This window comes from Phascolarctos cinereus, unplaced genomic scaffold (assembly GCF_003287225.1).
Source record: "Phascolarctos cinereus isolate Bilbo 61053 unplaced genomic scaffold, phaCin_HiC Scaffold_7;HRSCAF=346, whole genome shotgun sequence".
Lineage (NCBI taxonomy): Eukaryota > Metazoa > Chordata > Mammalia > Diprotodontia > Phascolarctidae > Phascolarctos > Phascolarctos cinereus.
Genome location: NW_027556180.1, coordinates 61,723,347 through 61,747,950, shown reverse-complemented (window position 1 = coordinate 61,747,950; position 24,604 = coordinate 61,723,347). Strand labels below are relative to the sequence as shown.

The 24,604-nt window shown below is 38.2% G+C and overlaps 1 protein-coding gene across 1 annotated transcript in view; it reads right to left on the bottom strand.

The window, feature by feature from the left end:
* Positions 1-746: 746 nt before the first annotated feature.
* Positions 747-24,604, bottom strand: part of WDFY1 (WD repeat and FYVE domain containing 1) — a 56,941-nt gene continuing 33,083 nt past the window's right edge. The window contains exons 4-12 of the mRNA XM_021002760.2: positions 24,410-24,464; positions 22,070-22,220; positions 20,278-20,390; positions 17,541-17,667; positions 13,353-13,458; positions 10,608-10,709; positions 8,202-8,332; positions 5,836-5,944; positions 747-4,140 (exon numbers count right to left, since the gene is read on the bottom strand). Of these exons, the coding sequence (XP_020858419.1) occupies positions 4,081-4,140; positions 5,836-5,944; positions 8,202-8,332; positions 10,608-10,709; positions 13,353-13,458; positions 17,541-17,667; positions 20,278-20,390; positions 22,070-22,220; positions 24,410-24,464 (954 nt within the window). The 3' untranslated portion in view covers positions 747-4,080. The remainder of the gene's footprint in view (positions 4,141-5,835; positions 5,945-8,201; positions 8,333-10,607; positions 10,710-13,352; positions 13,459-17,540; positions 17,668-20,277; positions 20,391-22,069; positions 22,221-24,409; positions 24,465-24,604) is intronic.

The window sequence follows — 24,604 nt, the reverse complement described above, 5'->3', positions numbered from 1 at the left end:
GAGAAATGCAAAGATAATTAAGAAATTATTGCAACCCTCATGGAACTTACAATCTAGCAGACTTTCATACTAGGACTCATAGGTCTGATAAAACAAAAAAATTTTGGGAAAAGTCAGCATTTCCCATTCTTGGGCAAATAGATTTAACTGACAGTTCTTTATAGTGGCAAAGGTGTAAATCTATTCTCTTGAGCAATAACTGTCTGTGTCTTTGAAGGGTGACACCCTTATCATTACCTAGATTTTTACAACAACCCTTCCTTGCATTTTATTTGAAATAAACAATTAAGTTTTGAGAATTTCATGACATGCAATATAAGTGAAAAGATCCCTGGTCATCATAAGACCAGGATTAACAATCATTTCTCTAGAGACTGGTAAGAAATCAAATAAACCAATGGTTACTACTTCTTTCAGCACGCATATTCCAGCACTGACTAATTAACTTTTGGCGTGCTACTGGTCTCACAGAAGCTATCATAATAATTGGCACCTCTGTTTATAATTTCATAAAAACAAATTTGTTATTTAGTGCAATTCAAACACCATTTCTCCCTTAAAGTAGAACTTCTTGGCTACAGTGAAGAAGCCGGACAGGGTGATAAAGAAGTCAATACTGCTCTAACTTAATGCTACAGTATGAAAAACTGTTTCTCCGGAACTACAGATTACATAGTTAGTGAGCATTATAATCCAGTATCCAAACTTTGTTCACATGTATCCAGATAAAACATCAGGACAACGTATTAACAAGCAAGAAACATTTTTTATTGTACATGTATTCCAAAAAATCCCACAAAAACAAAACCCACAAATAGAGAGGAGCAAGGGAAAAGGTTTATCTAGTCTCTCCAACTTATGCAGGGCACAGTATCTTGCAGAAAACAGCTAGTAAGAGACTAAAATACACTACTTAGTAGTACCCTATACTCCCCCATTCGAAAAAGACTCTACAAGAAAAAAACACTTAAAATTGTATCCTAAATACAAATTTCTTACACAATTAAATTGGTATTGTATAGTAAACTGCAGAAAATACAGTAGGCATTCAATAATCTGCTTGCATTTAACAACAAAACAATAGACACTTGAATACATATACTAGACATTACTCACTGCTAAACCTCAAGTTTACAATGAGTAATTGGTATTTCATCAAGAGCGACGAGTTTGTTCAATTTCTGGAGATAACAGAATCAATAACTTAAACAGATGTTATTTAAATGCAAATTGGTTTTAGAAAATACCTGCTTAAGTTTTAACTACTATATTATATATATAATTTTTTTTAACCACAACTGGGGCAAGTTTAAACAATTGCAAATTTAAGATACAACTCACTTGGATTCTTCAGGAAGAGAATAAGAACTGGAAAGTGCTATAATAATTTTTAATTGCCCTAGGCAGCAAAATAGGAACTAGGACACACTCTTAGAGGGATTTTTGAAATAATGAATTATCTGTATCTATGTGATGCTCAGGGGCTAAGGGGACTGGCCTTACCACTGAGACTAACAGAGGGAAACTAAGGAATTGTATTAAATAAGCAAGTGGTCTTTCTTTATCACGATACTTTCTACTAGCACTTAACCTAAGGACCTCCCTCTCCAATATTATGAGCTTGAAATTCCTAATAATATTTGTGAACGTGAGCATGTAGGAATGAAGGGATCAACAAACTGCCATTTCTGAACAACCTGAAATAACCCTCTCCTCTCCACAAATAGAAACTAATGAAGTATCTATAATATAACCTTACCAGTACTCTTTCCAACTAGTAAACTTAAGAAAATAATTTTTATTTGTTCCTCTAAACAGTATTACTTACACTTTTTTGCCACTGAATTTGTGATAGTGATAAGACATTTCTGTAACGCGTGGGGTTGTTTTTTTTTAATAAAAACTCAAATAAAAAAAAAAGAACCATTTTCCTTTGCTTTCCCTAGATATTGCACTTCCATTTTAGCTTAACATCCATTTCTTCCCTGATTTATATTAACTTAATACCTTAGGAGTTGCTATAGCAACATCGTGTCACTCTCTGGAACACTGGATTTTTCATTAAGTATCTCAAAAATGGAAATAATTCAAAACTGTACAACCCTGCCTAAAGCCCTGATAATGTGTCCTGTCTATCACAGAGAAGAAACATGACATTTTGGAAAAAAGTTTAGGAAAAAACAAAACCAGAGTTCAGCACTTTTCAACAAAGCAAAGAGTCAATCATATGCTAGCTTCCTTGTAAGGACCAATCAGATCCCCAGGATAGCATCTTCTTACGGGCTGAACACAGGGGAAGAACATTTGTTCAAATGGAAATTACCATATGATGTTTAACATTCAATGTTACATATTTTTTAAAATTACATTTTCGGTAAGCAACATGTGGGGCCTTTGGCAGAAAGTCCAATAAGTTTTCAAAAATAAAACCTCTCCTAAGTACAATAACCCAAAAAACAGTATTTAATACCAAAAATTGACTGCTATTCAGAAATAAATGAAAGCTAATTCAAAACATGATGCATTTGACAGCCCTCCCTCCAACCCCCTCTTCGTTCATGTCAGCTGGACATTAAAATATTTAATTCTAATTTAAATTTCCTAAATTTGATATTCCACTTAACTATTAGTATAAAAGAGAGTCTATGACTTATTTTAATCCCACAAAATTAACCACGAACTAGCAGAGCCTTTTAATCCAAATACATCAGTGCACAGGAACAGACAGCATTACCAACTGCTCTAAAATTCTTCCTTCAAAAAGTCTAACCAAGTATACTAAAAAGTGTGCCCATTTCTACAGCCCAACAGGCAATAAATCATAAATATTTTAATATTAAAATGGATGGAATGCTGACATTGTCCAGGAAACAATTAGCTAAACAGTTTTAACAAGACTTGGCCTCTACACTAAACTTGGTTAACAACTAAAAGAAAATATTAGGTCTCATATCAGCAAGTCAGTGCTTACTGTGCAAAATCTGATTTTAGAACTATCGTCTTGAGTCATTGACCACTCTTAAGGAGTGCCAAGAAATACGAAGAACACTAAAAAAGCCGCAGAGCTTAAACACCAGCTCGATCTTCCGAAGTGCATACTGAATTGCTACCGCAATCTCTCAAATTCTCCATTTAGAACTAGAAAGAGGTTTTCAGTATCAAATGGACCAGACTGTTGGATGGAACACACAGATTGTTTCCCATATAGTCATGCTGGTACCATAATCATTCTTCACTGCAATAAGAGAAGCGAGGCAGTTTAGTGTGTTTCCTATTTTAACAGCACCATAGAAATGTCTGCAAACTAACTGCTGGGTGGTAAATGGCCAGCTGTGGACTGCCTCTGGGGACAGAGAGAGTTTATGACTGACTTACAAACATCTACAAACAGCCGCCCATGTATATGAGCCAGGAAAAAAAAAAAGAAGCTACAAACGACTGAAGGTGACTGAAACTATGTGCAGACTATCACATGGCCTGGGAAAAAGAGACGCCTTGAGGAGGCTTGGCAATCACTACACTACAGAATATACTCCAGTTCCGGCAGCAGATGGGACTCTCTGGCACTTCAAAATTCAATCACTGCCCCTCAAGAAAGATAAACCAGCGATTCTGTGTCTTCCTTGCTCTTCCTTCTTGCTCCAACAATCTGTATAGCCAGAAAAGTGCTTTGGGAATCTGGCTAGACTGGTTTGTGAGTAGATTTAGAATCCTATGGGAACCATTTACTGAAAGTCCTTTATGTCTCTGTTCAATGTTTTCCACTAACCTTCTCATCTGATTCCTTTTTCAGGACATTTTAACACACTGTTCACATGCAAACTAAGTTGAAGTTAAGTCTGCTTTCCAGGACTCACATTACAGATAATCCTTTGTATCCATCCTACCAAGACATTTAGAGGCACATCTGCATCGAGGTGGTTCCAGGAGTGTCCTACAGAACAAAAACTTTTTTTAACTTTGTTTTTTAAATGGTTACTGGACATTCAAGCAACCAGAAATTGTGGAGCTATTCAGAGGAAGGACTTCATTTGGTGCTTGTTGCTGTCCATAAGGTGCATAAATTGCCCAAGTCCTAGGTCAGCGGGAGGAGAATCCAGTTGCAAGACTACAACCAACTACAGGTGTCATGTCCCATATCTGTAAGAGAAAAGGGAATGTGGGAGAAGGCAAAATTGGTCATCACAGTAAATGACAGCTCTGGAAAGACACATACTTGATAAAAATGAAAAGTATTCATATTAGGAAAAACTAGATTCTTCCAGTTTCTTCTTCTCTCACAATAGTCCCAAATCTCCTTCAGCCTATAATACTGGGCATTTTTTGAGTCACAAAGGAAAACAGGAATTGAAACTCATTTCAAAGGGGCAGCTAGGTGGTGCAGTGGATAAAGCACCGGCCTTGAAGTCAGGAGTACCTGAGTTCAAATCTGGCCTCAGACCAAACACTTGACATACTTACTAGCTGAGTGACCCTGGGCAAGTCACTTAACCCCAATTGCCTTTAAAAAAAAAAAGAAACTCATTTCAAAAAGGAGAGATGGAAGGTACAGTAATAGATCAGGCTGAAGATTTTCAGACCATGATCACACAGTCACAACTGACTTACAATTGACTATGGATTGTCTCAAAATACAGTAAAGTCTTTCTATACCTCAGATTCAATTTCACTGTTGCTCAGATCCCATCCCCTAGGTAATGGGTTCTTACCTATATTCATGAACTTGAGCTTTAAAAAAAAACTTTGATAACCATACTTCTGTATAATTGGTTTCCCCTGTAATCCTAGTAGTTTATGCATTTAAAAACATTCTGAGAAGGGGGCCACAGACTGCCACAGGGATCCCTGACAGAAAAAAGGTTAAGAACTTCTGTTATTTCATCAATATAGGAAATCCTTCCCCACAAAAAAAAAGGTTATAACACCTCTAAGCCTTAATAGATGGTCTTGATAAATAGCTATGGATAGAAAAAAAATGCATTGTCCACTGTCAACCTTTTGGTCACGAGTCCAACCCAACCTAGCCAAGTCTGATCCTCAGATGGCTGATAAATAGGGTCCTCTGCAAGGATGGGACTTAAAGCCATTCTAATAATGCTAGGATAGGGTTCTACTATATTTTCTTCCCACCTTCACCTTATTCCCTCCAAATAAATGCTGGTATCAATCAAGAACCATGCCAAATACAATTACTTTACCTGCCACAAGCCCAGGAATTTAATTAAAAAATATCTGGTTACACTTTAAATTTAGAACATAAACATGCCTGTTACAGATGCATGAGACATCCAGAGGAAGACCACAAGCCAAGAAGAAAATTAAATCAAGGAAGGAGGAGGAAAGTTAGAGGAAAAATAATGATGGAGATTAGGCACAAAACAAAAGGGACTCCACAGGAACATGCAGGAGCTGGGGTATATGCAGACGAGGCTCCCTCTATTAATTGGGGAGTAAGTCTAAGAAATGCGGCTGTTTTGGCATCAACATTGAAGATGAACACACCAACACAGAACCCCTCAGCTAGTCAGAAGAGGAAAGAGTATGCCAATAATAAGAAAGTCCAAAAAATGCACCAGCAGCGGAAGAAACTTCATAGGAAAGTCAACAACTAAACTAAGGGGGACTAAAAACTATAACTATTTTGTGCTTTTTAAATGGACATTGTACAGTTTACAGAAAACAGATGCCACGTTCGAAATCATACTGCCAACAAAAGATAGAAGACAAACTGCTTTTAATTTTAATTTCATCAAGTCAATGAAATGGTGATAACAGAATAAAGCAAAAAGCCAACTCTAAATCTAGATAGTACCTGAAACAATTTTTAAAAGTTACCTTTACAACACGATCGGTCCCACAGGTCACCATCAGTCCCCTAGCAACATCCATAGACATGTGAGAAATGTTATGTTTTCCTTCATGAAAGGTTGCCAGAGAAGTGCGACTAGTAAAGAGAAAACATCAGATGTAAAACTCATTTGGCAAACTGTCATCAGAATTTAGTGTTATTTCTACATTTGGATGGCTCTAAAAATTGTTTCACAATTAAAGGCCATAACTACAAGGTAAGACAAAAGCAAGGCTTTTGTAACAGATTAAAGAATTCTCACATTTTATTTTTATTTCTTCACAGGGAGAGTGAACACATACTCCTATTTAGAAAATTCTCACAATTTTAAGAATATTTAAGGCAAAAGAGAAACTATGATAGTTAAAGCATGAGGGAGTATAGTCACATGAAGGAAGGCCTCTTAAGTTTAATCCTAAAAGTTTTCATGGGCTATGAGTCATTAGGAGACATAATAGATAAAATGCTAGATTTTGAGTAAGGAACATCTAAATTCAAACCCTGCCTTTGACACTTATTAGCTTTTTGACTCAGGGCAAATAACACCCTCTCTTAGACTCAGCTCCTTCATCAGTAAAGTAGGAATAATACTCAACACTTATTAAAAAAAAACTGTTGTATCATAGCAGATATTGCATATTAAATCCTGTCTATTCTTTAAAACGCTATAAAAGTATCAGAGTAAGAGGGGGAACAACTGAATTAAATCAATCGTATCATATCCCATCCCAAGATGCTATGCCTTAATATGCAACAGGAATCGTTTAGATTGGCCTTGATCATGCCCTTTGAGCTAGCTGGAATCAGAGATTTGAGCATCTAAAAGCTCAGAAGAGATTCAAGCCATCTAGGGATGTTAGGTGAGAGAGCAACCTGAGAAAGAATTGATTGGGAGAGTCGAGAGTAGAGAGGGTGGCCTTCGTCCTATCCCCTTTTAACCAGAGGAGCCTTATTAACTTCAAAAGGTTGAGGCTATTTCTTCAGCATCCTAGCCACTTCCCTTAAAATGGAGGGGCTGACCACAGTGTCTGCAATGGGCAGATAGGAGGCTGTACAAACAATCCAACAGAAGGGCTACGCACCAAAGCTGGAGAACCCCAACAAAAGGACTTCGTAGAGTGGGGATGCCTCCTTTGCTAGATGTCCTGAACTCCTCAAAGCATTGATGATCTAATAATTACTATGTGAACCTAAATTGCTATGGTGCAGGAGTTGTATCTTATTATCTACTTCTGTAAGTTCCTGGTACTATGATTTTCACATGGTAGGTATGTGGTAAATATTTATTGAATGAATGAATTCTGATTGATGAGCAGAAGAAAAATCTGAAGTTGCTAATATTATAATATCATTATTTTAGGTAGCAAGCTGATAAAAAGGTCAAGTAATCCAGAACATGGTTATCTTGTCATTCTAAATCACAAAACAAAACTGGAGTAGAACTCCAGTTAGAGTAAGTTTTCTAGCCCAGAACTGTGACAGGATCATGGGCAGTCATTTAGTAATAATCTTCTGCACTAACTTTGCTTCTGTACAAGAAAGTTTACTCTACAAAGTTTTCATAACTACAAAATCGATACAAATATAACGGAAGAAAAGAATGAAGTGACTTAGATCAGCCACAATCAGTACACGGCTATTGCAGACCATTCACTGTAGACTAGAAACCACTAGGTGGAGATAGAGATGTGTGCTGGGTTATGAAGCTCAAAGAATCATAGATCTAGATTTGAAAGGGACCCTACCCTCCTCATTCAACAGATGAAGAAAGTGATATTCAGAGAGGTCACATCATTTGTCCAGCATCACAGAGCTAGTAAATGTGTGTGTCAGGATTCAAACTCAGACCTTGCTGACTCCCAGTCCAACAATGTGTCCACTTGGCACCTAAACTATCTTATCCAAGGTGAGAATGATCACACACCTCTTTAGAAATAAGCAACAAGAATATCAATAAAGCATTGTAAAAGCTGTATAAAAAGGAGGTCCAAAGGGGGTAAAAAACACAGTTATGTGATACTACTTGGAGACATTCACATATCTGCGTGTGTGTATGTGTGTGCATATCATAATACATGTGTATTATATATGTATACATGTATTTGTATACATATGCGTGCACGTAATTTAATTTTTCTAAGGAAACATAAAAGCACAGATGTTTACACAGACGTTCGCAGTTTTTTATACAGTCCTCTTTCCTATTCTTCGAGTTTGGAGTTATCTGTCATTGTTGACAACTGAATTTTTTAAAGTTTAAAAAAAACTTCTTCAAGCAGACCTTTTGGTAAGAAATGCATCTTGCTTCTCACACTTTCATTTGAAAACAAAGCCAAGATAGGAAGCTCCTTACTCTTCGTCTCTGATGGAGTCATAGCAAGAGTCGCACATGCGGACCTGGAACTCGAAGCCCATGACTGGGTATGTGGAGCGCCTGGTGCTGCACTTTCCACACACTGCTTGCCCACACTTCCTACAGTGATGCTTCAAAGTGTTATGAAAAAAAAAAAGGAAGCTAAGATTTTGCACTTTTACACATGTACCTTTACATTTATGTTACATAAAATCTAAGAATCAAATGTGCTTTAAACATTAGACCATTCCTACTCTGGAATAATAATTTGCAAATTGCCTTGTAATGCTTGAGTCTAAATTTTTTTTCCTTCTCTATTACTTTTTGTTTTTTAACCCAAGAATTTTTTATTGTTTTTATTTTACAGCCATGAATTTGCAGGGAATCGGTTCCAACAGCTCAGGTTCCTTGCCATTGGTTCTGGGTGGAGCAGGCTGGCGCTTCAGTTGAACCCAAGTGCCTTTTTCTTTGGCTTCCTTCTTTTTCTGATCATTTTTCTGTACCCGCTTCAGGAAGCTCTCTCTGCTCTTGCAATGCTTAATAAGCTCAATACGAACATTAATTCTCTTGGCTAGAATCTTGCCCTTAACCTGTTCGTTTACAACAAGGCCTACAGCATGTTGAATAACATTATAGACCTGTCCAGTCTTGCCATGGTAACATTTGTGTGGCATTCCTTGCTGAACTGTGCCCATACCCTTGATTTCTACAATACCACTTTTCTTGTATATTCGCATATACATAGCCAGAGAGACAACACTATGTTTTCAAAAGGGCCTAGAAAACATGTTTCGAGTCCCTCTTTTTTTGCCTTTTGTGTTCATCATTTTGGTGACTCACTCGAACATGGCGGAGCCAGCGGAAAGCTCTATTACTTTTTTATAGCAAGTAACAAGAGATTAGCTAGGGTTAAAGTTAAGAAAGTATATATGGGTGAGACCAAATAACACACAAACATTTTTAGAAAGAACAATCAGAACACCAGAAAAGGAAAAAAAAGTCCTTAAGGAAAGGTTTTGATGAAATATTTCCTGATTAATATACTGGTACCAAAAAAATCATAGATTCTCAATTTTTAATCTTTCAAATTAACATAAGAAGATATGAGATTCAAGTAAACTCCACTGTCAATCACTGGATTCCTTTTATAATGACTGACTCTTCCCAGAACCCCTTTGAGTTTTGTGACTGGACACTTCCACTCTCTACACATATTAGTGGTTAGCTCAGAAAAGCACAGTTAAATTTCAATATTTTCCATTAGAAATAGGAGTTACTTTACCTATGAACTACAGTGTACTGATCAAAAGTACTGCTGGGCAAACACTAAGAATACAGAGGCTAGCAACAGAATGCTAAAGATGCCAACTATCTTGGTGCATTAGAATGTTACATATACATAAGTATTTCCTGAACTGTCTGCCAATCTTAAAATATCACTTCACTCTGGAGCAGCCTTGTAAGTAACACCAGAAAGTAATTTGCCAATTCACACAAACTTTGAGCCAGCTTCCCACAGAGGTATACTGGTCATTTGAGTCAACATTCTATTCTACTAACCAGCAAAAATTCATACTCGCCCTGAGTGAGTGGCTATTTTCAAAGCTGCTGTAGAAATATATTTTTGCAGAACTTTAGTGGTACATGAATACCTAACTCTAAGAAACTTTCAAAAATTTTATATGAAATATAAGCTATTTCTTTAATCCTTAATTTTAAACCAAATTGGCCTGTGTCTCGAATCACGTATCTTGAAAATTCTGTAGGGTCAAGTGTGTGGAAAAATTCAGAAGAATCTTAAATATTTATCTTATATTCTAACATCTTACATCCTCAGTTATATAATTATAATATATTTCATATGGAGAACAGAGTTACTCTTAAGGACCATGATACTGTGGGAAAAGCTTTAGATTTGGAGAAATAAGAACAAAGTTCAAAAACAGCTTCTGTGACCTGTGTGATCTTAGGCAGATCACATAACCACTCTGTAAAATAAGAGGGATTGGACTCAATGGCCTCTAAGTTCCCTCATAGCTCTAAATCTATGACCGCCGATCATCCAATGAATAACTCTTCTCCACGAAGATCTTCCACTTCACTCATGGTCATAGCATCTGAGTTTCTGAATAGCTTTGTTTTTAAAAAAACAAGCAAAGAGTTTGGTACCTTTCTTAGTGCAAGATCATTGCCTTACATATTAAGGTACTAAATTCTTAAAGTACCTACTTAAATATCTGCTGAACTGAACCAGTCTTTCCTGGATGGACACCAAGTGGCAGTGACCATTAAAAATAGATGAACTCAACAAAGTGAGGTTCAACACACAATCACAATGTAATTAAGAAAAACAAGGCAAAAAAGGGCAGCAAATGCATTAGTAAAGCTTTGAAGTTGGCCTCTTACTTGTCTTAACCCCAGTGTCTTTGTGTCCCACATCTGCTTTATGTTCCAAAAGAAGGGTTGTTCACATTTTTGACAAGAATCACTTTCTAACCATTGAGGAGCCTGGATAGGAAAAACAAACAAATTTATCTAAATGTTTCAGTTTGACTGCTCAATAAGAAATAAAACTGTTATAGATGTTAATAAAGCAAGAAGAGAAAATGCTAATTGTTTTACCTTTTCATACCTGAGATTAATTTGTGACATTACATATAAATACCATTACTTCTATGAAGAGCGCGTTAATTGATTCCCCTACGGCCCCACTCACCAATCCCATGGTGCCCCAAACCCAAAACAGGTCAGGAAATGCTTATATTACCAGTGACTTGAACTGACCAAAGTGATCAAATGGATCTGTGATCTCCCTGACTTGGGAGTTCTCTCCAACAAGGAAGAAGGAAATCCATCTATGTCATCCCAACTTGCGCAACTCTTTTCCTTATCATAATATGCTGGGCAACTTCCTTACTTTGTCCTGACACTGCTCCACTGGTAAGCTGTTCATGTGTCATCCCCTCTCCCTGCCAGGTAATCTTCTTGTCCATTCCTCATCTAGTATATGTTGTAGTCTACTTAAATGCACCATGAGCGTCTCTACTGCCCCCCCATGTGATAACCATTTTTAATTCTTCAGAAGCAGTTATATTCCTATCTCACTGCCAAATTGCAATATCAGTGAGCTGTTAGTAATGAAAAAAGAATGGCCTTTGCTTTCATGAAAAGCTTGGAGTCAGTAACAGAGCTTTGCAATCTCCCAGAGTAATCTATCCCAACCTCCTCTTCATCTTCAAATCTGGTCCTAACTCACCGTTCATCTGTACTGCCTGTCCCAGATACATATACTGTTGTGCAAGTTCTATAGGGTGTCTATGCAAATACATGTTAAAATCTGGGCAACAGACATTTTTCATCCACTTCCCTGTGTGCCTAGACTACAAACCCTCTGATTATGGATTTTTTTCAGGAAGCTCTGCCATGCTACAGAGCTTGATACAACCCACACAATGTTATCTACAAGCAGGAACATTTGAATGATTTATTACTCACAGGGAATCCCTCTTTGACCAGGATTCTGCCACATTTACAAGCCTTATCTTTTTATGTTTATTCTCTAATTTGGTATTGATTTATATCACCGTTCTAACTAGGTAATAATAATAATAATAATAAATGAAATAAGAAGACGAAAACTACAGCTAAATGGGAAGTACAGTGCCTAGTTTCTCTTTGAAGAGGCAAATAAAGGAATGGCAGTTGACTTTTATCACATATCTGAAGGAAACAGAAAATGTCATTCTTTAGGGCACTTGGTCATCTCCTACTCCAATGCTCATGAAGAATGCTCACAAGAAAACCACCCAGATGGTGTTAACCACTCACTATGTTCAGTATCACATGTCAAAAAAGAACTAGAAACATACTTAAAATGACCTAAGATGGCCACTAAGAAAAACACCAGAGACCAGAAAAGAATGATTTCTTTGAGAAGTTTAAGAGCAGTAAACTTGCTTCTTTTAACGCTTGGGAAGAATAGTGAAGACTAAAGTGACAGCTCTTTTGGGCTGTCTTGTATTTAATCCTCTATAGACACAGAAAGTTTTATTTCTGTGCTATGTTATGTCATACACCCTCCGGCATCTTGTCCTCTAAGAATAGCCACAAAGGTCATTAATCCAACATTTCATCAGTAGACTGTCTTCTATAACCTACCTCCTTTTCCTTATCCTGATCTCAACAAAAATGACAGACTGGTGCTCACATTCTACTGCATGTATCCTCCTCCTGACTAAAGTGTTTATTTTCAAGAGCACTGTCTTTAATTCAAAAATGATACAGTAACAGACTTTCTTTCAATCCTCCAGTAGAGAGAGAGAGCAAATCAGTAGGTAAAATGAGCTCCCAAAGCCTTCCCAAGGAAGTTAAAAAGCAACCAGTCATGGAAGTGTGACCCAAGTAATCCTCTGCCTAGGCTGGCTCCTCAAGTAAGACAGAAATTCCCCTTTAAGGCCAGACACTTGCTAGTCATAGGCTACCCACTTTTCCTATATATTTTTAGCCAACTGTTTAAAAAAAAAACCCAACAGATCACAATAGACAAGAATTATAGACAGGAGGTGACAGAGTCTAAAGTCATTTCTTTTATAAGATGCTTTTGTTCAATTTGTTCACTTTCATTTCCAGCTTCTAACTCACTTTCGAACTTCTAAGACTCATGATTAATTCATGCAGAATGGCACAAATCAGGTACAGAACTGACTAGCTGTCCGTGTCTAAAGCGACCCTGGTCAAGTCACTTTTATCTCTCAGCTTCAGTTTCCCCATCTGTAAAATAAAGATAATAGCACCAATCTCTCCACCCTCCTTCCACCCTGGGTTGTGGTGAAGACAAAATGAGACACTTTGCAAATGTTAAAGCGCTATGTAATTGCTCTTATGACTTTACTATCAATATTATTATAATTATTATTATTATTATTCTTACTGAGCACATCTTGTTCTATTTGCTATATGCTCAACATCTCTGTCAGAAAATAGTGAAGAGTTCAGTAAGGAAGGGGAAAGTGAGGCAGCACAAAGTGAACTGTCCATGCTTCTTAGGCCCTGGGGAACAAGCAGAATGAGAGAAGGGGAGGACTCTTGCAACAACAGTGACAAGTGGCCCCCCAATGGGGCCCCACAGCATCTGCACAGCTGCCCTCTTACCTCTTCTCTTCGGACATCCATGTTCCAGACAGCGATTCCCCCATCAGATGAACAAGAAACCAGCTGTCTCGTAAGCGCAAGGTAACAAAGAGCCTGCACCCGGTCACTGTGAACAAAACACACCACAGACCCCTTTCTCAAGAGGGAAAGACAAGGTACTGCCCTAGCCAGGCTGCGCTCGAGCCTCTGCTCTCCAGAACCCCGAATCTTGACATCACAACCCAGTCTAGAAGAGACTTCATCTGGAGTGGCACAAGCTATTCCCAGAAGGGAGCTTTGGAGACCAGGGACCTGACCCTGCAAAATGATGGCAAAGACAACCTCACGTTTGTTTGCCTTTGTATCCCCAGCACCTGCCTAGCACACAGAAGATATCTGACAAATGTTTACACATTTGAATTTTGAAAATCAGTAGCTAAAAATTGCTCATTCCCTTGACTTAGTGGAAACAAGGCTAGTCTTCTATCCCAGAGAATTCAAAGAAAAAGGGAATGGACTCCTATGTATAAATATATTTATAGTAACACTTTGATGGCAGCAAAAACTGGAAAATACGAGAGAACTGTTAATTGGGTAATGGTTAAGCAAATAATGGTACAGGAACATAAAAACAACAAAAGAGATGGATTCAGAGAAATCTAAGACCTGTAAGAACCGATGCAAAATGAAGTGAGCAGACCCAGGAACCACTTTATACAGTGACTACAACACAGTAAACAAAAACAACTCTGAAAGGCTAAAGGAGTCTACTCGAGCAATGCAATAACCATTTGTGCTTCCAGAAGACCAACAACAGAAGTCTGCCCCCCGCCTCCTGCCACAGACAGAACAGACTTGAGATGCAAAGTGTGATACACGATTTCAGAAGTGGCCAATGTGTGAATCTGTTTTGTGTGACAGGAATTATTGGATACGAGGGAAGTATTACTGCTGTTTTTCAAATGGGGGGAAGGGAATTGGTCAAGGGAATGTGATGAAGCATTAATAACACATACAAAAGAATAGAAGGAGATACAAACAAGCAGGACAGCTCTGGAATTTACATGTTTATTACATTGTTAAAGAAAAAAAGAGGGTCAGGCTATTCATGGTAGAGCTTCTCAGCTATATATGCCCTTTTTTCTGTTCTTTGAATGCAGAAATGCTCAAGTAAACTGCTGTTTAATCAATTCAAAAATAATAAAAATAAAAATTATTTTAAAATAGAAAAGGAGCTAAGTATTTCTACTTGAGAAGATGGGATGAGTTTCAAGATTCTCTGATTTAGGCACGATGGTTTTCCAAAATGTGTATTACTGAAATGCTTAAAGTGGAGAAAAAAATTCTTCTGGCTGTGGTAACTTCAATCACAAAGGCTTAGATGAAAAAAAGAAATGGGAGGCCTGGAGGGTGAGGACAAACTTTTTTTTTCCATTTCAATATTGTGACAGAAACTACAGATAGGAGTATCTAGAGTACAGTGAACAATAGGTTCTATTTCTCCTTCTGTTAGGTGCTAGGAAGATGGAGGGGGGGGGACCCTCAATCATTCCTCAAAACTCATAGGAAAAGCCCCCTGGCAAGGCTAAGAATTCCTCCTGCGTCAAAGAACTCTAGAACTGGAATCGTCACATTTTAGAGCTGAGTCCCTAAAGGTCACTCCTCATTTTAGAGAGGAAGAGTCCAGAAAGGGACATAAGCTGCTATGGTACCGGAGCTAATTAAAGACAGAACTAGGCTGAGAGCTGGGAGCTCCCACCTCTCACCCCACTGCCCTCTTCCCTGCACCAGGCCTTTGGTCAAGAAAGCATTTCTCCTGTTTTTTGTTGTTTGACACTCAGCGCTTCCCCTTCTCTTCTCACTCTCTCCTTATTTACCCTGAAATCTGGCTTCCGACTTCAACACTCAATCGAAATTGCTCTTTCCCAAGTTACCAATTCTCTCAACTGCCAAGTGAATGGTCTCTTCCTGGTCCTAATCCTCCATGACCTCTGTAACACCAAATCTACTGACCACTCTGCTCTCCAGAATCCTCTCATCTCCCTGTATTTTCATGCTCTTGCCTAGCTCTCCTCCTCCTTGTATGACCACTCCTGCTTAGTCTTCTTTACCAATTCATCACCCATGCTTTGCCCACCCAGTGTGGTCTGACCCTAAGGCTCCCTCTTAGGCCCTCATCTTCTGTCCAGATACTCTCCTATGACAATCTCAGGAGCACACATGGGTTCAACTGCCATCTCCACCACCCAATCAGTTGCCAAATCTTGTCATTTCTATCTGCATGACCTCTCTCACTTCCATATCCACAATCCTGGTCCACATCACCTCTGGCCTGGACTACTGAAACAATCCCCTTCACTCAGCCCACGCTAGGCACAAATATAAACTTCTCTATTTGGAATGTAAAGGTTTTCACAGCCTGGACTCTGTCTATCTTTCCAGTCTTCTCAACCATTACTACCTCACACACAAAGCTCTAAAGCCAGACTGGCCTTCTCACTGTTGTACACACACAACACTCCATCTCTCACTTCTCTGGCTGTCCCCCATGCTGGGAATTCATTCCCTCCCCATCTCTACCTTTTGGAATCTCTGGTTTCTTTCAAGACTCAGCTGACATGCCACCTTCTATGTAACACCCTTCCTCATGCCCCAGACAAGCTGCTTGTGCCCTCTCTCCCTCCCAATACTCCCTGGTATCTATTTTGTATATATTCTGCATTCATTTATACATGCCTTTGTTGTCTCATTTCCATTAGGATGGAAGTCATTAGAGAGTAGGTCTGTTTCATATTTGTAATTGTCTCTCAAAAAAAAATGTCTCTCTAGTGTTCAGTACAATGCCTGGCACGTAATAAAAAATTTGTTGATTGGTAACAACTACTTCATTAACCTTAGATTGAGGTTATTACTAAGTTTGAATCATCAATTGTATAGGGAACCAAAAACAAAGAACCCCACAGACAAAACCAATTGTGTTATAAAAGGACCTGAAGCATTTTAGGAGATTCAAGGGAACTACAAAGGACCCCTTAGCATGCCATCAAGCTATAATCACGGGGGCAGCTAGGTGGCGCAGTGAATAGAGTACCGGCCCTGCAAATCCGGCCTCAGACACATGACACTTACAAGCTGTGTGACCACGGGCAAGTCACTTAACCCCCACTGTCTCACCAAAAAGCAAAAAAAAAAAAAAAGATCTATTCATGACATTTATATTTGTTACAAGGGTTTGTTTTCTCAGAAATACCAAAGTTTTTATTTGAAATAAAGCAATAACCTGAGTAATGATTAATGTGAAGATTACAGGGAATAGGGCACCATAGCCCAGCTGGCACAGAGCTGGCCTTGGAGTCAGGAGAACCTGGGGTCAAGTCTTGCCTTTAACATACCCTATCTTGCGTGTGCTATTTATCCTTTCAGTACCGCCAAGCTGCTCTGAAAGCTGCAGAGTGAGTGCCATGCTGCATCTGCAGGAGTTTCTCACCAGAAACTTCCTGTGCCAAATGCAATCTCAAATCCACTTCTGAAAGCAAATAACATCAAAGAAAAACAACGAGAACAGAAGAATAAAGGGCAGCATAGGAAGACTTACACGAACTGATCCAAACCCAAGTAAGCAAAGCAGGAAAACAAAACGATGACTACAACAAGGTAAACAGAAAGAACTACCACCAAAATCGGAACTGAATACCGTAAAACTCTGATGACTCCATGTGGCCCTGAACAAGAAAGAGAAGAAGGTATCTCCTTCCCTTCTGGCAGAGGCGAGAGGGCTACAACACCTCCTATAAGACCTACATGGTGCTGCTTAATTTGGCTGAATAGCCCCTTTCCTCTTCCTTTTTTATTCTTAGGCATAAGGGATATCTCCGTGAAGGACAGATACATGGGGAAATGGAGTGATACGAAAACAAAAGACACCAATAAAACTTTAAAAAGGAAAGAAAGGAAAAAGGGAAAGCAGCTCTGAACGAAACGAGCAGCAAAAACTGAAGACCGCTTTACTTGACAGCAAAAGTTTTTAAAAATGAACTCTCTGAGGACAGAGACTATGGTACTCAGTACACGGCAGATACTTAATAAACGCCTGTTGAATGATTGGAGAGGGGCACGCAGTTGCATGTCATTCCATTAGTACACGTTTCTTGGAAAAATACACAGAGCCCCAAACTTTCCTTCAGAGATGAAAACATTTAGGTCACCTACTGATGGCCCTGAAGCAGCAGCATCCGCCCTTTTCTTCCCCCAATGTCCCACATGATGATGCTGTTGTCAGACGCTCCTGAGAAGAGTAACCGCTGAATAGGATCCCACCACAGTGAAGCAACGCTGCCTGCGGGCACATAGATAAACATGTGTGTTCAGTCTTACCTCAACAGCTAAGACACACAACAAAAATGAAGCTCCCACTGGGTGAAGGGTTTCCGGGCCACCTTCTCATGAGTTACAAGACAGGAGATGGAGGCTCACAATAAAGAGAATGAGCAGCAGCTGTGCCAGCTACCTACTGAATTCTATGAACACAGTATGAATATTCAAAAACATCTTCCCTGTACTTAACCACAAAAAAATAAGGCAACAAAAACTGAACACTAGAGACTGACTTGGAAGTTAACAAACCTATTGGCTTCGGAGAACAAAAGTACCCTAGCATTTAATAAATCAGGAAAAAATTTTCTTTCATTTTTGTAGGATAGCCATGAGCCTAAGTTACTAAATTTTTCCAAGTCCTTGAGAATCAGAGTTCTTCTTGAAAGTGAGCAGGTTAAATTTCAATTCTAACTAGGTGTTTCATAGAAAAAATTGACTCTTGGGCTTGGGAAGGCCCTTAGTGATTACCAAATCACAGAATCATCCCTTTAGGAAAAAAAAAAAAGGAAACTGAAGCCTATATAGGGGAGGTGGCTTGCCCAAAATTAGCAAAGCTAACCAAGAAGAGATCTGGCATGGGACACAAGTCCAGTGTCTGCACTTATCAGACTGGTTAGACTGTGCTAATCCAATATGCCAGACTACTGCAAACTATACAAAAAGCTCAGCTGCAAGATTTAAACTTTTACACCTACTTCTGCTTGGTACTGCCTGACTTACTTAATTTGGTGATGCATTCTTGGTTTGAAGCAATGTGGTCTTGTCTTTCAAAAAAGACTTTCCAGGGCAGCTAGGTGGCACAGTGGATAAAGCACCAGCCCTGAAGTCAGGACTTGAGTTCAAATCCGGCCTCAGACCACTTACTAACTGTGTGACCCTGGGCAAGTCACTTCACCCCAATTGCCTTTATTGTTGTTGTTTTTTTAATTTTTTTTTTTTGGCTAGGCAATGGGATTAAGTGACTTGCCCAGGGTCACACAGAAAGTGTCAAGTGTCTGAGGCCGGATTTGAACTCAGATCCTCCTGACTCTGGGGCTGGTGCTCTATCCACTGTGCCACCTAGCTGCCCCTCCAATTGCCTTTAAAAAAAAAATTTGTTTCTGTAAATTTCCTGACCTTTCTCACAATGAAAAGGTAAACAACAAAAGGAGCCTTCTACATTCATTTTCTTCGATTCATCCCAACAAAAGAAGGAAAAGAATAAATCTGAAAACCTTGCTACAGTAGCTAATTTCACATCAGCTTTAGGCCTCCTTCAGTCACTGTCCTGCCCTTTTGACAGAGAGCCTTAGCAGTTGTGACCCCTGAGCTTTTCATCACAGCCACCACGAAACAATGCCCTAAGTGGCCTAAATAGGACAAAGAAGAGTCGGAAGGGAACTAGTCACAGCCAATAGCAGTAACAGCCTGGTTTTGCCAAATCCCACGCCCCACACTAATGGTGTCACTTCTCCCCAGTCCTTCTTTTCCTCAGCAATTTCTTTCCTTTGGATGTATATTTCCAATCCCCACTCCCGGGAGCAAATGAGTCAGGAAAGATGCAGTTAGTCAGCCAACAAGCATCTTTTAAGCATTTAGCATGTGCAAAGGACTGTGCTAAGCAGTGAGGATACAAAGAAAGGCAAAAACACAGTCCCCAAAAACAACATTCATTTTTTTTAAAGTTGTTGATTCTTTCCCCAGAAGCCCTGAATTTCCTAAAATTCAAACAGATGGCTACAAAATTTCTAATTTAGAGCTCTTATAAAAATCATGTTTTGTGGGCTGGTTTGTTTTTGTTTCTGTTTTTTAACCGCATGAAGGGATAATTTGACATCCAAGGAAACTCTTTACTATAAACTTTTTCATTAAGCAATCTCAAATCCAACTAAAGGGATTTGGAGCCCTGCCACACAGGCCTGCCATAATGCAGGAAGCTCATACCACATTAAAGAAATTTTCAAATGCCACATCTTTGTATAAATTCCATACCCACTAGTTAGCTCTAGTCCCTGAGATCTGTTCAACATACATAGTATTATATACAGCCCAATCTTCCTTACTGACCTGAATCCTGAAAAAAACAAATTAAAAAGCAATTCCTCAAAAGGTTTTACCTTTCTTTGCATGAGTTTTACAAGGTGTTTTTGAAAAAAAAATTTTGATTAAAAGTAAGTAACGTCACTGGAAAAAAAGAGTATAATTTAAAAATATATTTAAGAAGGGGAAGCATCCTCTTTCAATCCCAATTCATCCTTTGGAATCTACACCCTTAGCTCAATGGTTCTTAACGTTTTTGTATCAGGATCCCCTTAGGCAGTCTGATGAAATATGAATCCCTTCTCAGAATCATGTTTTTCAGGGCATACAACAAAATGCATCAGATTACAAAGGAAATAAATTATGTTGAAATACAGCCATCAAAATTTTTTTTTAAGAAAAGAAGTTCATAGACCCCAGGTTAAAGAGGCCTGTGCTGGTCTAGCCAAAAGTTCAAAATTATAATTAGTCATCAGGAACTAATTACTCTGGTAGAAAGGTCGGAATCTGGGTTCTGAAACAAGGTGGAAAAGTCTGTGTGAAAACAATTTACCTTCATGCCCTTTAAGGGTTGTAATAATTGAAGAGGTGTTCTGTTCAAGCTTTAGCAGTGTGATCTGCCCAGAATAGTCTCCAACAAAGGCATGCTGAGTATCAAAGTCATATCTGAATAGAATTAGTCAAGGATAAGTAATGAATAACTATTCTCAAATTACTTCTTTAAAAACAAACCACTATCAACTTTGGTCTTAAAGCTATGCAGAAGAAAATATGAATAGTAGGTATGTACAAGACTAAAATTATGCTCAAGTTTCTGAGTCTAAGTCTCCTGTAGCTCTCTCTTGCGTGGGCACACATTTGCATACAAACTTACCCCAGGAAGGGAATTAGTTCTTTGTCCTGGTCCTTATGTATTAAAACCCCTCCCTCTGTTCAAGGGCCAGTTCAAGAGTACTGTCTAAATGAAAACTTTCCGGACCCACTCCCACATCCCACCCAGGGCAAAAGTCTTCTTTCTCAAATTTCTCATAACTCTTTGTCCAGACCAGAAGTTCCCAAAGTGGGCAATACCTCCCCTTGGGGAGTACTAGAACGTTGCAGGGGGGTGGTAGAAGCAAAAGGAAAAAAAGAAGGTAAGAAAATTTAGAAAAATCATTTGTACATGTTTTATCTGTTGTGTAACAGAGTTAAAATTGTAGTGATTACATGATTTTCCAAATAAACACACAAAATGCAAGTTATAACCAATCAATGGTTAAGTCCGCCGACAGGTCTTAACAAGCAAGTGTTGACATGTGAGCATGTCCCGGATTGGCGGGAAGTCCATCATGCATAGGCAGGAATAAGTGTGTGTAATGACTTGTTTATAATACAATATATGGTTACATAGTGGAATATTATGCCATCAAAATTTCAATGCAAGAAAAAAATCCAAAAATTTACAATAAATTATTAAATTTAAGACATGATTTTTGAAGAAAAATATTTTATATTTTTTTGAAATGATGCATATGTCAAAAAAAATTAAAGAAAGTAGATTTCCAGGGGGACACTGAATAAATTTTTTTTTAAAAAGGGGAAGTAGGCCAAAAAAGTTTGGGAACTTCTGGTCTAGTCCTTTCTTTATTTCTCTCTCACTCTTCATACTATCATAGTCAGTTATGTACATCATACCCTGTTTAGTCAATCAATAAACATTTATTAAGTGACTAATAATGCCCAATATGTTCTAGGTGCTGTGTTAAACACTGGGGATACAAAAAAAGAAAAAAAAATCCCTGCTCTCAAGGAACTCTAATGAGGGAAACAATATGCAAACAGCTACATACAAACAAGACCTATATAGGACAAACTGGAGATAATCAATAGAGGGAAGGCACCGAGATTAAGAGGGATCAAGAAAAGCTGTGATATGACACTGTTGTAAGAAAAGGCAAGGTCAGGGGCAGCTATATGGTGCAGTGGCTAGAGCTCTGGCCTTAGAGTCAGGAGGACCTAAGTTCAAACCTGGTCTCAGACACATAACACATGATACCTACTAGCTGTGAGATCCTGGGCAAGTCACTTAACCCCAACTGCCTAGCCAAAAAAAAAAAAAAAGGAAGAAAAAATAAAAGGCAAGGTTCAACTGATTTTTAGTGAAGAAAAAAATCTGCAAAGTTGCCAGTGCAAACAGAAAATGTATAGGAATTATTCAATGACTTAAAAGTTCATTCAACATTTAGTGATCAGAATTCAAAACTAATACTCAGAAATATATTCATATTATATAATCATGCTTTCAAAATTATTTATTGGAAAGCTCATCTCTCCAATAAAGGAATTAGAACATTTTGAAAGGATACTGTAAGCATGAAGCCCAAGAAGCGAAGCCATGTCTCCCAAGCATACTCCCACTCCTGGTACACATCCAGCTGACACATTTGTCGTGACCTGTGCTGATGACCCATTCTGCTCCCATGCAGAAGACAACTGCAGACACCCGGTTCTGATGAGCTATTGGATTAGAAAGAAAAAATGTGCTTATTTTGGTTAGAAATACTATCACCAGAAATAACCCACCACTTACTATTATAAAAGAAGGCTTGGGGCAGCTAGGTGGTGCAGTGGATAGAGCACTGGCCTTGGATTCAGGAGGAGCTGAGTTCAAATCCAGCTTCAGACACATGACATTTACTAGCTGTGTGACCTTGGGCAAGTCACTTAACTTTGCCTAGCCAGAAAACAAACAAAAAAAACCATACCAGAAAAGAAGGCTTAACTTCTCAACCTCGATATTAAATTGACATTCTGCCCAAAAAGACTTAAGGTGCAAAAGGTCATGGGGATAGCAAATAACCTCAGCTTTCACTGATCACTGCCTGTTGTTTCAAATTCCTTAGCACTTAGAATCCAGGAAGCCCTCCAAATTCTACATTCCTGTTTCTGAATATTTGTAGGTTTCAAACATTTCAAGGTTTGCCAACACATCATGGGTTCAAATGCCTTCGGATTTAAGAAGCAGTCTCATCCACATTCTCTTCCTGAAAAGGGATACTAAGCAGCTCTCCTTGGTCAAAGACAATCAGAATCTACAACATATTAAAGAAAGATAAGCACCTTTGCTACAACTGGCATAAAACAGCAGGAGAAAGGAGAACTCACATATCAGACTGCAAGAACAATCCCTTGGCACATACTATTGGTGTAAGCTCCACACTTGTAACATTTTTTATTCTGAAATAATGCCTCAGAACGTGTACATTCTGTACAGCCTTTTAAAATGGCTTCCAACATGCTCACCACCCTGAGATCCACAAGAACTCTTCCTAGAGAACTACCACAGAACTTGGCACAGTGGTATGTATATAGTAAGTACTTGATAAACACTTATTAAATGAACTCAGAAATATAGCTAATAATGACAGCAAATGATAGCCAGAAAAAACCTTTAACATTATTTTTAGATGTATAGACCACACAGGAAAATCCTGAGTTAATTTATTTAACTTCAGTATCTTTCTAAAACTTAGATGATGTCAGATCTATCTTTAAAAAAATTATATTCACTTCTAAGAAGTGAATGAAATCTCCTGAAAAGGGTAAAAGGTAATATTGTTATTTATTTTATAAACAAGGCAACATCACCTCAGACACTGAGGAGGAAAGACGTAATGATCAAAATAGACCTTAGAAGTGTAATGATCAAAATACAGATAAAGTCATCTCATTATCATGAGACACATTTCGAAAAGACAAAATGTTAGAAGAAAGCAGGAAGCATTTTTTTAGATCCTTTCAAAAGGTAATCTGCACAAATAGTAACTGAGGCAGCTAACAAGTTGGTTATAAAGTTTGTCCATTTACCCAAAATTGAAAAAGCATTATATCACTTCAGTCAAATGAAAAAACAACTTGTACCACTGACATTCTCCAAATTAACATTATTCCACCATTATTACATCATCTTCCTATTTTAAATATAGCATGATTCCCAGCTGCCTCAGGAAAGGCAATTTGGCCTTATTTTATAGAAACATCTTTCCAGATTCCATAACTACGTCAATTCATACAGAAAAGTAATTATGTAGTCAAAGTAAAAGTTTAAACTCTAAATCCATTAACTATGAGCAAGAACTCTGAAAAATTCATAAGGATTATGGACTCAATGACCCAGCACTATGTTCTCTCAGAATGGGCAATCTGCACATAGTCAAATCTGGCACTGCTTTGGCCTAATATTAACTATGTACTTGCTCTCCTGGGCCCTACACAGAACTATATGGGTTCATGTTGACCCAAACTTCTGCCTTAAGTAAACAATTTTACCTTAAGAAATACCTGAAACCTTTACACAATATTACATCATGCAGATTATCACAGGCCTAGAATTCCTAGACCTAAAAGGCCAGGAATACAAGAATTTTTTTTAACCTGAAAATGGGACCACTGCCACTGGTCATTGACTACGAAGCTAAAGGCTTATAACTAATTATAACTAATAAATACATTATACCTGGCAATAAGCCCAGGGCAGGGCGAGGAGGGTGGTATGAGATACCTTTTCTGAGGGCTGACAGCCTCCTCAGTACTTCCGATAACTAAGCCACGTGGTATAAAAACTTCATTTGGATAACGTGAGTAGTACTACAAATTTTTTTAAATGCTTTAAAGACTAAAGCAAATAATTGTGCATATGGTATTACCTGGGTAGGTCTTAACAAAGTTCATCTTATTAAAATCTTCAGAGACATGAAATTCCTATAATTGAACATAGCAAATAAACAAGTTATATTTTTAAACATTTAAGGTAATGATAAATTTCAAAAAAAATGCAAGTATAGTCTATGAAAAGATGGAAGATTTTTGAGATCAGCTCTATGAATTAAAATGCTTCAGCA